This window comes from Natator depressus, chromosome 6 (genome assembly GCF_965152275.1).
Source record: "Natator depressus isolate rNatDep1 chromosome 6, rNatDep2.hap1, whole genome shotgun sequence".
Taxonomy (NCBI): Eukaryota; Metazoa; Chordata; order Testudines; family Cheloniidae; genus Natator; species Natator depressus.
In genome coordinates this window covers 8832624-8845929 of record NC_134239.1, presented here as the reverse complement: position 1 = coordinate 8845929, position 13306 = coordinate 8832624, and the positions used below count along the sequence as shown (strand labels likewise).

Here is a 13306-nt window from a genome sequence, read left to right as displayed (position 1 = left end):
GAGGAATGAGTGACACTAACTGAGAAACAATCTGGGACTGGGGAAAGCTGGGGTCCCAGCAAGCCCACTGAGTCCTCCCCCTGTTCTGTCCCATCTCATCTGACTCACTGTTGTGCCCTGTCCTCCTGGCTCCCAATCGTTCTGCCTGACTCCTGGCAGAAGCCTTTTCCTCCCTCAGCCTTTTTCTTAGGGCTCCGATGGGACTTTGAGGCAGAACTTGCCCCTCCTCTGCCACTTGGTGGAATATACTTCCTGTCTATCAGGTTCAGTTATCAATGATAAATCCCTTTGCCGCCCCCTCTGTCTCCAACGCATGGAGTGAATCCCGTCTGGATTCTCTCTCTCAACAGGTACCGGGACGGCAAGTGAAAACAAGGAGGAGAGTCCCCAGCAGGAAGGCGCTGTGGGAGTGAAGCTGCACAGGGTGTTCTCAGGAAGGCCGCAGGGCCCTGGTGGGGCAGATATCAGCAAGAGTCAGGACAGAGTGGGGCGGCAGAGAGGAGACTCTCCAGGCAGGAGTAAATCTACTCACAGCAAACGAGGTTTGAGGAAATCCACAGACACCAACGCCCACCCGGTAACGCATATTGGGTTGACCGCAAATACCATCAATGAACTGGGGGAAAGAGTCAGTAACAGCTCGCTCCTTTTTCAACATTGTCAGGAAACTAGTGTAGAGAAGAGTGCTGTCAGGTGTAGTGAATATGGCAAAAGCTTCACTCGACAAGAATACCTTCAGATACATCTGAAAATTCACAGAGGGGAGAGACCCTATAAATGTAACAAATGTAAGAAAAGCTTTAGACACAAGACAAGCCTTGTTCTTCACCGTTACACAGTCCACAAGTCGGAGAGACCCCATAAATGTCCAGACTGCAGCCAGCTCTTTATCCTGAGAGAGAGATTTATTCAGCATCAGAGAATCCACAACGAAGAGGCATCTAGAGGGTTCAACGATGGGATCGTGAGTGAGAACAGGGACAAGAATCCCCAGAAGAAGGGGTCTGGGAGAGCAAAGCCAGACATGATGTTGTCGGGGAGACCCCAGTGCCCTGAGTGGGGAGATGCCCGTGAGAGTAGGGGCAAGGTGAGAGAGCAGCATGGAGACCCTCCAGATTGGAGACAAAGTAAATCCACTTGCAGCAAAACAGGCTTAAGGAAATCCAAAGACGCCAGCACACAGCATAGAGACTGCATGGAGAAGAGACCAAATACAGGCACTGAACTTGGGGAAAGTTTCAATAACTGCTCTCTCCTTATTAAGCATCATCAAACTGGTGCAGAAAAGAGTGCTTACAAGTGTAGTGAGTGTAGGAAAAGCTTCACTCAAGAAAAATACCTTCAGATACATCTGAGAACTCACAAAGGAGAGAGACCTTATAAATGTAAAGAATGTGGGAAAAGCTTCAGTCGGAGTTCAGTGCTCAAAGATCACTCCATGAGTCACAGAATGGAACAACCTTATAAATGTACTCAGTGTGGGAAAAGATTCAGAGAGAAAACAATCCTTGTATATCATCTTTACATAGTCCACAGGGTGGAGAGACCCTATAAGTGTCCATACTGTGGCCAGCAATTTGTCCTGAGAGAGAGACTTATTCAGCATCAGAGAATCCACAAAGAAGAGGAACCTAGAGGGTTTAATGATGGGATCATGAGTGAAGATGAAGCTAAGAATCTCCAGTGGGAAGGGCCTCCCGGAGCAGAACCACAGAGGACATTCTCAGGGAGACCCCGAGGTCTTGAGCAGGGAGAAGGCTGTGGAAATCAGGGCATGGCACGAAGGAAGCAGAGACACCCTGCAGGCAAAAGAGGCAATATATCTAATCAATGTGAAGGAGATTCCAAGAAATTGAAAAGCACCATCACGCACCAGGAGACCCATACTGGAGCACAAACAAACACAAATGGTGACAATGAGAAAAGCTTTAGTAGCAACTCAGCCCTTTCTGTGCATCAGAAAATCCACCTGGAAGAGAAACGTTACAGCTGTGCTGAATGTGGGAAAAGCTACCACCAGCATGCTCACCTTCGAAGGCATCAGAAAAACCATACAGGAGAGAGACCCTATGTATGTGCTGACTGTGGAAAGAGCTTTGTGTACAGGTCAATACTCAGCAGACATGAAAGGACCCACAAAGAGGAGAAAAACTATAGCTGCACTGACTGTGGGAAAAACTTCAGTGAGTACTCATACCTTACCATGCATCAGAGAATCCACAGGGAGGAAAGACCCTATCAGTGTCCTGACTGCGACAAAAGCTTCAGGCTGCGAGGACACTTTACCAGTCACTGTAGAACCCACACAGGGGACAAACCTTATAAATGCACTGAATGCGGGCAAGGCTTTGGGCGGAAATCAACCCTGACTAAACACATGAGGATCCACACCGGGGAGCGGCCCTATAAATGCACGCAGTGTGAGAAAAGCTTTCGTCAGAAGTTCGCCCTTTCCCAGCATCAGTTAATACACCAGGGAGAGAGGCCTCACAAATGTACTGAATGTGGGAAAATCTTTCTTCAAAAGTCCCACCTTACCACGCATCAGTCAGTGCATCGGGGAGAGAGACCTCACAAATGTAGTGAATGTGGGAAAAGCTTCAATGACCGATCAAATCTTGTTAAACACTTGGCAAAACTCCACTTGAAAAAGAAACCCCATATAGCAAATGCGGCAAAGAGTCCTGTGGCACCTTATAGTCTAATGGACGAAAGCTTATGCTCCAATACTTCTGTTAGTCTATAAGGTGCCACAGGACTCTCTGCTGTTTTTACAGATCCAGACTAACACGGCTACCCCTCTGATACCATACAGCAAATGTAGCTTCAGATTAAATAGATCTACAGTTGTAATAGATTCTGGTGAAACACTTCTCCTTTCATACTTATTCTAAAATACAAGGTTTAAAGAGGATGGGTTGGTAGTATTGCCTTGTTTATGATTATGGGAGTAAGATGTGGGAGGGGGACAAAGCTGGTGAAGAGAGGAACTGATCTTTCAACGGGTTTTGGGGATGGTTAGTGGGAATTTCAGGGGAGTGGAATTGAATTTTGCAAGTTGACCAGCGGCATGCCATCTATGGATTGCATTCCCTTGTGAGCGCTGAATATGACTTCCTGACTGGCTGTGCCAGTGGGACGATTCCATCCGGCCCCTGAACACACTACAGAACAAAATGGCATCCTCCGCACATTGTGAAGACACGGGTATTTTAACATGGCACTCTATAAATGGATTAAAACCTGGCGAACTGAGATGTGTCAAAATGTAACTGTAAACAGGAAATCCCTATTGAGTGGGTGTGTTTCTAGTGGGGTCCTGCAGAGATCGGTTCTTGATCCTCTGCTTTGAAACATTTTTATCAATGACCTGGAAAAAAACATAAAATGATCACTGATAAAGTTTGCAGATGACACATAAATTGGAGGAGTGGTAAATAATGAAGAGGACAGGTCATTGATTCACAGTGAACTGGATCACTTTGCAAACTGGGCAAAAGAAAACTATATGCATTTTAATGTGGCTAAACGTAAATATATACATGTATGAATGAAGAACATAGGCCATACTTAAAGGATGTGGGATTTGATCCTGGAAACGTGGGACTCTGAAAAAGATTTGGGGTATGGTGGATAATCAGCTGAATATGAACTCCTAGTACGATACTGTCTCCAAAAGAGCTCATGCAATTCCGAAATAAACAGGGGAATCTCGCGTAGGAACAGAGAGGTTATTTTACCTCTGTATTTGGTACTGAGGCAACTGTGTTTTTTAAATGTCTCAGGATTTATCTACTCCGGAAGTTTTACTGGTATAATTTTGCCAGTATGGTTATAGTGGCATAACTTCCTGTGAATAAGTGTGTCAACATGGGGCGTTACGAGTGCATCTTCACCTGGATCTTCCATCCCCAGCAGTTCAGTCTATTCCATGGCTTTTGTAAGGGGTTAGGCACACTGTGATTTTTCCTGTGTGGCAGGTACCCTTAATTGTGCCAGTGTAACTGGTAATGCAAGTCCTACTTCCTCCCTGAGCTGTGCATACCAGAGTCCACTGACGGTGTCTGAAAAAATACGCATAATCTTTGGTATAGGGACCTGCTGCTCATCCTGCATGGAATTGCTGCCCAAAATGTTTCACAGTTTACTCCTAAAAACACAGTTGGGCAGAGTGCTGGGTATGAACTGGAAAACAGAAAATGCTCCGTTTAACTTACAGCTGGTTAAGCCTGAGTGTGATTTGTTAGCTTATGAACTGAAGGCCCCTAAGGCTTTGCAGCTATGCAAAATGTATAAAGGATATGTGTGACAGATTGCAATGCTTGTTGGTGAAACAAGTAATGGAGAGGTACTAAGACTGATGTTTTAACTATTAATTGCAACTCCTAAATGTTTTGCTGTGTAAGGGACATGCGAGTGGTATGAACAAAACAAGGAAGTAACTAGGTTGTAAACAACTGGGGTATATGTGATGGTATAAACAAATTGGAACAGACACAGATGTTGACACTTAAAGATAGGTCAGAAAAGATTTTTACGGCTTGCCTTAGGACAAGATTCCCATGATGCTTTGCAGTTAACATAAAGCTATCTAGCAAGGAATGGAATTTTACAATGCAGTAACTGATGACATATTTTATAGAAGATATATTTTTGCAATGTACTAACCGCAACATATTTAATGAATAAAAATGTCCAAAAAAGGCCATAAACAATGATTAACTACTTGGTGTTGAAACACTTGGAAAATTACAAGGAAGAGGGAACTGAGGAAAGAGCCTTAAGGGCAGGTCTACACTATGGGGCTAAGTTGACCAAAGTTACGCAACTCAAGCTATGTGAATAATGTAGCTGGAGTCGACGTGCCTTCAGTTAATTTATTGTGGTGTCTACACCGTGCTGGGGTTAATGGGAGAAACTCTCCCATCGGCTTACCTTATGCTTCTTGTACCGGTGGAGTACCAGAGTCGACGAGAAAGCAATCAGCGGTCAATTTAGCGGGTTTTCACTAGACCCACTAAATCAATCCCTGGAGGATCAATCGCACATTGATACCCCGTAGTGTAGACAACGCCTAAGATATGGAGAACTATACACCAAAAGGAGGCAATAAATAAGGGTTGGAATGTTGAACTAAGAAGAGTTTCAAAGTAGCAGCCGTGTTAGTCTGTATCCGCAAAAAGAACAGGAGTACTTGTGGCACCTTAGAGACTAACAAATTTATTTGAGCATAAGCTTTCGTGGACTACAGCCCACTTCATCAGATGCATAGAATGGAACATATAGTAAGAAGATATACATATATGTGTGTATATATATATATATACACACACATACACACAGAGAAAACTGTATATATACACATACAGAAAACATGAAAAGGTGGAGTAAGAGGCTAATTAAGATGAGCTATTATCAGCAGGAGAAAAAACCTTTTGCAGTGATAATCAAGATGGCCCATTTAGACAGTTGACAAGAAGAGTTACCAGGGTATAACTACCACAAGAAATCATAAGAAAGTAAGACCATTGGCAGACAGGATCCAGACTATCTGAAGCTATAGAGAAGGCCTTCCACAGTTGTAGGTAATTGCATGCCTCTCTGTATGTGCTGTCTTGACTGTTTAATAAATTCATTCAAAGCTGACTTGTTAACCAAATCTAAATTTAGGAGAAGGCTATTCATTAAACATATAATCACACTTAAAATCCCTATCCATTATTAGCTATTCATTTATTAATTATTGATAAGTTATTGGTTGATTATCAACACAAGAAATATGTAAACTACAGTCACTGGAAGACTGTTCTCTATACTGGTAATGTCTGACCTTTCTGTATTATGCTCTTTTAGTGTTAATAAAGTGATTGAGCTGAGTTCTCTGAGGTCTCATTAGCTGATGACAAACTTAACCAGCAACCGCCTCAAACCACTTACAAGATCACATTTCTAGCTGTAATGGGAATGGGGCCTCAAAGTGACTGGATTTCATGAGGACGAAGGACAGTGTCCCAGATGTGTGAGGCATTAAGGGGAAGGGATTACAGATCAATGAAGAGATGCCTTTTTTAAAATTTCTCAATAGACTGATTTAACAAAAGTAGCACTACTTTACACTATTAACTCTGGGTGCTATTAATTAAACATGAGTGCCCCAGTGAAAGTGGGTGTGCTTATTATGAAATAGTGAGTTTGTGTATTTCTTTGGTGGTGCTGGGGACTGTTGTGACATTGTAACTCACAACAAAAACACCCACATGGCTCCTAGTACTAGGGAACACGTTGCTTTTTCTCTGGAAGGTTGTGGGAGTAAATCCCTGGTTCCTGAAGAATTTCTAAGGGGATCCGTTTTTGTTCAGCTGCCTGCTCACTCCCTCTCACTGGGAAGAGTCTGGGATCTGAGCCCCTCTTCTTTTACCTGTCTGCAAAATCAACTCTTTCTTCTTTCTTCAACTGCCATGACGTTGTTCAGTCCCAATAGCCACATCAGAGCAGACCAATTGTTCAGCTAGTCCTGTGTCTGACAGCGGCCAGCACTACACGCTTGGTTGGATCATGCAGGAAACCCCGCAGTGGACAATTATGGCAAAATCTGTCCCTAGCAAAAGTTTCTGCCTAATCCTGTCAACCAGTTGTTGGTTTGTGCCCTGAAACAGATTCCTCATATATACATTAAATATTAGTTCAGCTAGGGTAACTCTGGAGGTTCTCATTATCTATGTTTCTATCTGACCCTTTTTCAAAATTCCATGAGGTCCAAGTCTCAATGCTGTCTAGTGGAAATGAGTTCCATAGGGTTATCTATCTATATATGAGATAATCTAATCTGATCTCCTGTATATCACAGGCTACTACATTTCACCCAGCTACCCAATAACTTACTTCAGAGTAGCAGCCGTGTTAGTCTGTATCCGCAAAAAGAACAGGAGGACTTGGGGCACCTTAGAGACAAACAAATTTATTTGAGCATAAGCTTTCGTGAGCTACAGCTCACTTCATCGGATGCATGATGGATTCATCCGATGAAGTGAGCTGTAGCTCACAAAAGCTCATGCTCAAATAAATTTGTTCGTCTCTAAGGTGCCACAAGTCCTCCTGTTCTTTTTGCCAATAACTTATGTTTGCCTAAAGAACACCTAGAAAGGCATCCAGCCTTGATCTGAAGACATCAAGAGACAGAGATCCACCACTTCCCTCGCAAGTTTGTTCCAGTGGTTAATCACCCTCACCTTTAAAACTTGGGAATTTATTCCTAATTCAAATTTGTTTTGCTTCATTTTGCAGTCCTTGGCAGTGGCTCTTCCTCCATTACATTAAACAGCCCTCTAGGGCCCAGCATTTTCTCCCCGTAAAGGCATTTAAATTGTAATCAAATCACCGCACCTCTGAATCTTCTTTTTGAGAAGCTGCACACATTGAGCTCTAAGTCCCTCACTGTGAGGTATTTTGTCTAGCCCTGTGATCATTTTGTGGCTCCTCTCTGTACTCTCTCCAGTGTTTCAACATGATTTGTAAAATGTGACTACAAGAACTGTACACAGTATTATCGTATCAGTCTCACCAATGTGGTACACAGGAGTAAAATCACTCTTGCCCTACTTATTACTCTCTGATTATACATCCAAACATCACATTAGCCCTTTTCACCGCAGGATCACACTGGGGGCTCATGTTCAGATGTCTGTCAACTGTGACCCCTAAATCCTTTTCAGAGCCCTGCTTTCTAGGATACAGTCGCCCATTCTGCAGCCAAGACCAGCATTCTTAGGCGGACGACCTTGTGTTAGACCCGCAGTAGAGGTCTCCCTACGGGATGGGAAGCAAGTAGATAGTGGATGCTGTGTTGGTATCTAATACTCTAAATGCTCTTTACTGATTACAAAACAAACCTTTCTCACTCCACATTCACACTCCAAACATACTATGCCAGAGTTCAAAGGTCAGAATGGTCCCAATGGTCAGTTGAGGTTCCTTCCATCAGGATAAGATCATAAGATGCAGGGAGCCAGCAAAAACCACATCTATATCCACATGGGGCTCTGGATCAATAAACAATTCTGATTTGTAAAAATCATAGGAAACCATTTATAGTGCATTCCGTTGCGTCATCCGTTCTTTGCCTTTGTTTACTAGTCCTTCTACCCACACAATTCCAAAGACACAATCCTGGGCAGGCCGCCATGATCCAATGTGCCATTTCCTCCAATTCTTATACAATTTTATATCAGTCCAGCTGGTGTTGTTTCCTTTTCTGATGATTTTCTGTATTTTTCTTGGAACATAAGATTGTTTTTGCCCAAATAGTTCTAATAGTCCTTGACCTTAAGTTCTTGCTTCAGTTGCCAACTTTCAACGCACATATTCATGTCAAGTACGCATCATTCGTATCAGGCCTCAATGACCTATAACACATTACATGGTATATGAATCACGATGTTTGTGTGTGTATGTATATATATATATCCCAACACTTGTATTTGGCTGTATTGTTTGTTTGGTTCTCCTTGAATGGTTATTACCTGGCAATAAATAACTTTTATGGTTAAGCTGGTTGTTTCCCTCCCTCCCTCCCTCTCTCTTTTGTGTTTTTGGCTTCCCCATTTACTCTGCAGCAATGCTTCTCTTACCTAAGCTAGAGATCCCTGCAGTGCCCAAAAATCCTGTGGGGTTTTCTCATCAAGTGGGTTACTGCCATAACAATTGTAATGGGGAAGTGGGGATAGGGACGTGCTGAACCTGTGGCATAGGAGGGTGGCAACTTGGAAGTGCTGCTCGACTCAGACTGCTGAGTCCAGGGACATATAAGGGGTCAGCTTGGAAGTGCTGATTGACCCAGTCCGCTCAGACACGCTCTGTTAAATGTGTGTGTTCATCTGATTCTGGGGCTGGAGGAACCCAGCCCTGGGGAACCTCAGTCCTGCAGGATAGCTCCATTGGGAGGGAACTTGCGGCAGGGAGAAGTAGAGCTCCGTATGAGAACGCAAGTGACACAAGCAGTACATTGATAGAATTACAGAATCCCCTCCCCCCCGCCCCAGAAGAGTAACCCTAATAAATGAGCATACCCCAAAGTAACGGGCAAATCTGGTAACGTTGTTCTTCGAGGTGTGTTGCACGTGTCTATTCTGCGATCCACCCTCCTGCCCTCTACATCATAGTTTTCTGGAAAGAAGGAATGGAGGGGGCGAGGGGATGGCTGGGTGCCTTAACGACAGGTACCCCTGAGGGGAAAATTTTCAGCAACTGTGCTTGGGGTGCACACGCACCTAGAAGGAATGGACGTGTGCAACATGTCTCAAAGAACAACCTTTAGAGAAGGTTAGTAAACACTTTTTTAAAAATTAAAGCAGAGATTCTCACATGATCACCTGACTCCATGAGCAAGGCTTTAAGAAAAGCACCAAATATTGCAAGACGGGATAAAATGGCTAGATATGCAAACAATGCACTTGCCTCAAGACACGAACAACTTCTTCAGGGTTCCTAGCTTCCTATCTTCCAGCTCTGCACTGCAAAGTGCTAACCAAATCCAATATGTAGACTGTAAATTCTTTGGGGGCAAGGACCTTGTCTCCTTATTTGAGGAGTGTCCTATGGAGACCAGGAATTTCTCTCCTTTTCAGGTGAATAAGCACACTCTTTGGCCTCTGTAAAAATAACAGATGATAGTTTTCTTTTAATGAAAGCTGAGATTCTGCTGTAATCACATGACTCCTGGAAGTGGGGCACTAAGTAGAGACTTGTAGTGTCTATCCCTTATTTAAATGCCTCCCAAAGTCATTAATGCATGCCAAGTTAGGGCTGCTCAGTGGTGCCTCATGTCCTTCCAGACTGAAAAGTGGCTAAACCTAAACCTTTGAAAACCAGGAAATACAAAGTGAATGCCATACGTGCCAAGCCCCTACCACTGGTGTTAAAACAAAACCAGAATTGATGTGTCCATGACTGAATACAGGGCTTCAGAGAGAAGACCAACCCAGAAACCCACGTGGACGGCAGACTACCTGGATTCCTAGGAGTTTCAGCAGTAATATTTTGGTTGCTGTTTTCAAACTCTTATTAAATGGAAGTGGGGAATGGTGTAATGATCAGTGCAGATAGCACCTCCACCAACAGCTGGTGCATCTTTATCTTAGTGTTAAGTTGTCTTGTTTTCATAGTGTGTGTTGTCCTGGTTGGGAAGGGCAGGGTTAAGGGTGGGGAGGCCACTAGTCCCGTATTAAACCAGATGGTCCTCTTTTTGAGAAGTGTGTCCTCCTTTCTGTACTGGGACAAAACCAGACATGGTATTGGATGGGGGACAATGTTCTGTCCCCTCTGACTCTTAGAAATGGCACCCTTCATGCAGTATGACCTCGCACATAGGTCACGCCGGTGAGGACAGCGCATTCTTAAAAACAGTGGTCTCCGTGCGGCGTGACTTCGCACTCACCATGAGTATGAGGTCACATCAGCAGGGGCAGGGTGGGCATGCTCTTAAAGACGATGTCCCCAGGGTGGCAGGATCTCACACTCACGTTGTCTCCACAGTTTCTGGAACTATCAGAGGGTTTTCTGTAGGGTTGCCACCATTCTAACTGCTGCTAACTGGATCCTTGAAGCCCTGCCCCTGCCCTGCCTCTTCCACCAGTCTCCCCCTCTTCACTCAGGCCCCGCTCCTGGATTTGCTCCCCTTGCTTGCTGGATTGTCTCCACCTCCCCGCTCCTGCCCGCTGGGCTCCCTCTGTTCTGGGACTGGGGTGGCAGCTGCTGCAGCCTGACAAGGAGCCTGCCTGCAGGCAGGAGGTGATCCGGGCTGGCACGGGTTAATGACCTGGCGTCTGATCCCGACTCGGGGTCATTGGACTTTGTACTGACCAGACACTGCCACGTCCCCATTTTGACCAGACTTTCCAGTCAAAAAGCTGGCACCTGGCAACCTTAAATGGCACCTTGACACAGAAGCGAAAGACCGGACTGCCCAAGTAAAACCCAGACAGGTGGCAACCCTAGTCCTCCGGAACATGTGAGCGGCCACCTTGGTTCAAGGGCAGAGGAAACCTGTCTTACCTGTGTGTACTGGAGTTGTTAGTTGCAGTGTCCTGGTAAATCCTGTGATTTCTCTGGTTGACCTATGACAGTATGTCTGGTGAATGAGAAGAAACCACCACAGAGGTGGTCAAATAAACCCATGGACGGTGAGTTATATGGGCCCGTGGTGCCCATGCTCCAGAAAATTCAGGGCCTGGGGGCCTGGCTCCACCAATGTTTGGGGTTGGGTCTCTCCCCCAGCCCCGCCTGCCTCCCCCGCATGCCCCCCGCCCCGGAGCGTCCCTGCCCGTGCCCTGGGCAGCAGGCTGCTGCCCTGCCACGCCGTGCTCCCTCGCCGGCCGCTGCCGGCTACAAAAGGGACGGGCACCCGGGGCAGGATGAGGTGGCTGCACAGCCGCCGCCTGTGGAGGGAGGAGGCGCACACAGGATGGCAGCCCCCCCCCAGCACCCACCACAGGGGAGGCGAGGGGGCTTCCTGGACCAGAAAGGGGCCTGGCCCCTAGAGATGTGCAGTGACAGTGCTGGGTGAGTGTGCTGCTGGGGAGGGGGGAATGGGGGCCCTCCCCCAGAGCTTGCTGCTGGGGGGTGGGGGGAGGGCAGGGGGGACTGTTGCATCCTCCTCTCTGGCCCCAGCCCTGGGGCAGCCTGCCTGCTCCCCAAACTCCTCATCCCCAGCCCCACCCCAGAGCTCGCACCCCCAGCCAGAGCCCTCACCCCCCCCCGCACCCCAACTCTTTGCCCCAGCCCTGAGCCCACTCCTGCACCCTGAACCCCACATCCCCAGCCCCACCCTGCAGCCCTCACCCCAACCCTCTGCCCCACCCACACCCCAAACCCCTCAGCCCCATCCCGCAGCCCTCACCCCAACCCTCTGCCCCAACCACACCCCAAACCCCTCAGCCCTCACCCCCACACCCCAACCCTCTGCCCCACCCACATCCCTCAGCCCCACCCCGCAGCCTTCACCCCCGCACCCCAACCCTCTGCCCCACCCAAACCGCTCAGCCCCACCCCGCAGCCCTCACCCCCGCACCCCAACCCTCTGCCCCAACCACACCCCAAACCCCTCATCCCCACCCCGCAGCCCCAACCACACCCCAAACCCCTCATCCCCACCCCGCAGCCCTCACCCCCGCACCCCAGTCCTCTGCCCCACCCACACCCCTCAGCCCCACCCCGCAGCCCTCACCCCCCCGCACCCCAACCCTCTGCCCCACCCACATCCCTCAGCCCCACCCCGCAGCCTTCACCCCTGCACCCCAACCCTCTGCCCCACCCAAACCGCTCAGCCCCACCCCGCAGCCCTCACCCCCGCACCCCAACCCTCTGCCCCAACCACACCCCAAACCCCTCATCCCCACCCCGCAGCCCCAACCACACCCCACACCCCTCAGCCCCACCCCGCAGCCCTCACCCCCCCGCACCCCAACCCTCTGCCCCAACCACACCCCAAACCCCTCATCCCTACCCTCTGCCTCTCCCACACCCCAAACCCCTCAGCCCCACCCCGCAGCCCTCACGCCCCTGCACCCCAACCCTTTGCCCCAGCCCTGAGCCCCCTCCTGCACCCTGAACCCCACATCCCCAGCCCCACCCTGCAGCCCTCACCCCAACCCTCTGCCCCACCCACACCCCAAACCCCTCAGCCCCACCCCGCAGCCCTCACCCCAACCACACCCCAAACCCCTCAGCCCTCACCCCCACACCCCAACCCTCTGCCCCACCCACATCCCTCAGCCCCACCCCGCAGCCCTCACCCCCGCACCCCAACCCTCTGCCCCATCCACACCCCTCAGCCCCACCCCGCAGCCCTCACCCCCGCACCCCAACCCTCTGCCCCACCCAAACCCCTCAGCCCCACCCCGCAACCCTCACCCCCGCACCCCAACCCTCTGCCCCACCCAAACCGCTCAGCCCCACCCCGCAGCCCTCACCCCCCCGCACCCCAACCCTTTGCCCTAGCCCTGAGCCCCCTCCTGCACCCTGAACCCCACATCCCCAGCCCTACCCTGCAGCCCTCACCCCAACCCTCTGCCCCACCCACACCCCAAACCCCTCAGCCCCACCCCATTCATTTTGTTATGTGCATCAGCATGCAGGCGGAGTGCGGTGTGAGGGCAGGACTCGGACCGGCTCTGGGCACCCCCAAACCTGATACAACCCTGCCGCCCCCGCCTCTCGCCCCCGCCGCGGCGCCCCGGCCAGGGGGTCGGGGGAAGCGAATAGCGGCGGAACTTCCCCTCCCCGGCGGCGCTTGTTTCCTCTGGCAGCTCAG

At 48.8% G+C, this 13306-nt stretch overlaps 1 protein-coding gene and 1 long non-coding RNA gene across 8 annotated transcripts in view; one reads left to right on the top strand and one right to left on the bottom strand.

Annotated features, from left to right (window-relative positions):
* Positions 1-6509, top strand: part of LOC141988531 (uncharacterized) — a 28943-nt gene extending 22434 nt beyond the window's left edge. For both annotated transcript variants that reach the window (XM_074954325.1, XM_074954326.1), the window contains one exon: positions 351-6509. In XM_074954325.1, coding sequence (XP_074810426.1) covers positions 351-2746 — 2396 coding nt within the window. In that variant the 3' untranslated portion in view covers positions 2747-6509. The remainder of the gene's footprint in view (positions 1-350) is intronic.
* An 804-nt stretch (positions 6510-7313) lies between these two features.
* Positions 7314-13257, bottom strand: LOC141988604 (uncharacterized). 6 transcript variants are annotated; one of them, XR_012639770.1, is made up of 5 exons: positions 13183-13257; positions 11050-11125; positions 10433-10539; positions 9454-9647; positions 7314-8402 (listed from the first exon to the last, which is right to left on the bottom strand). It is a non-coding gene; the product is annotated as an uncharacterized LOC141988604 (long non-coding RNA). The 6 variants fall into 6 exon arrangements; XR_012639771.1 differs by having other exon boundaries at positions 13193-13211; XR_012639773.1 differs by lacking the exon at positions 10433-10539 and having other exon boundaries at positions 13193-13210.
* Between the last annotated feature and the right edge of the window lie 49 nt (positions 13258-13306).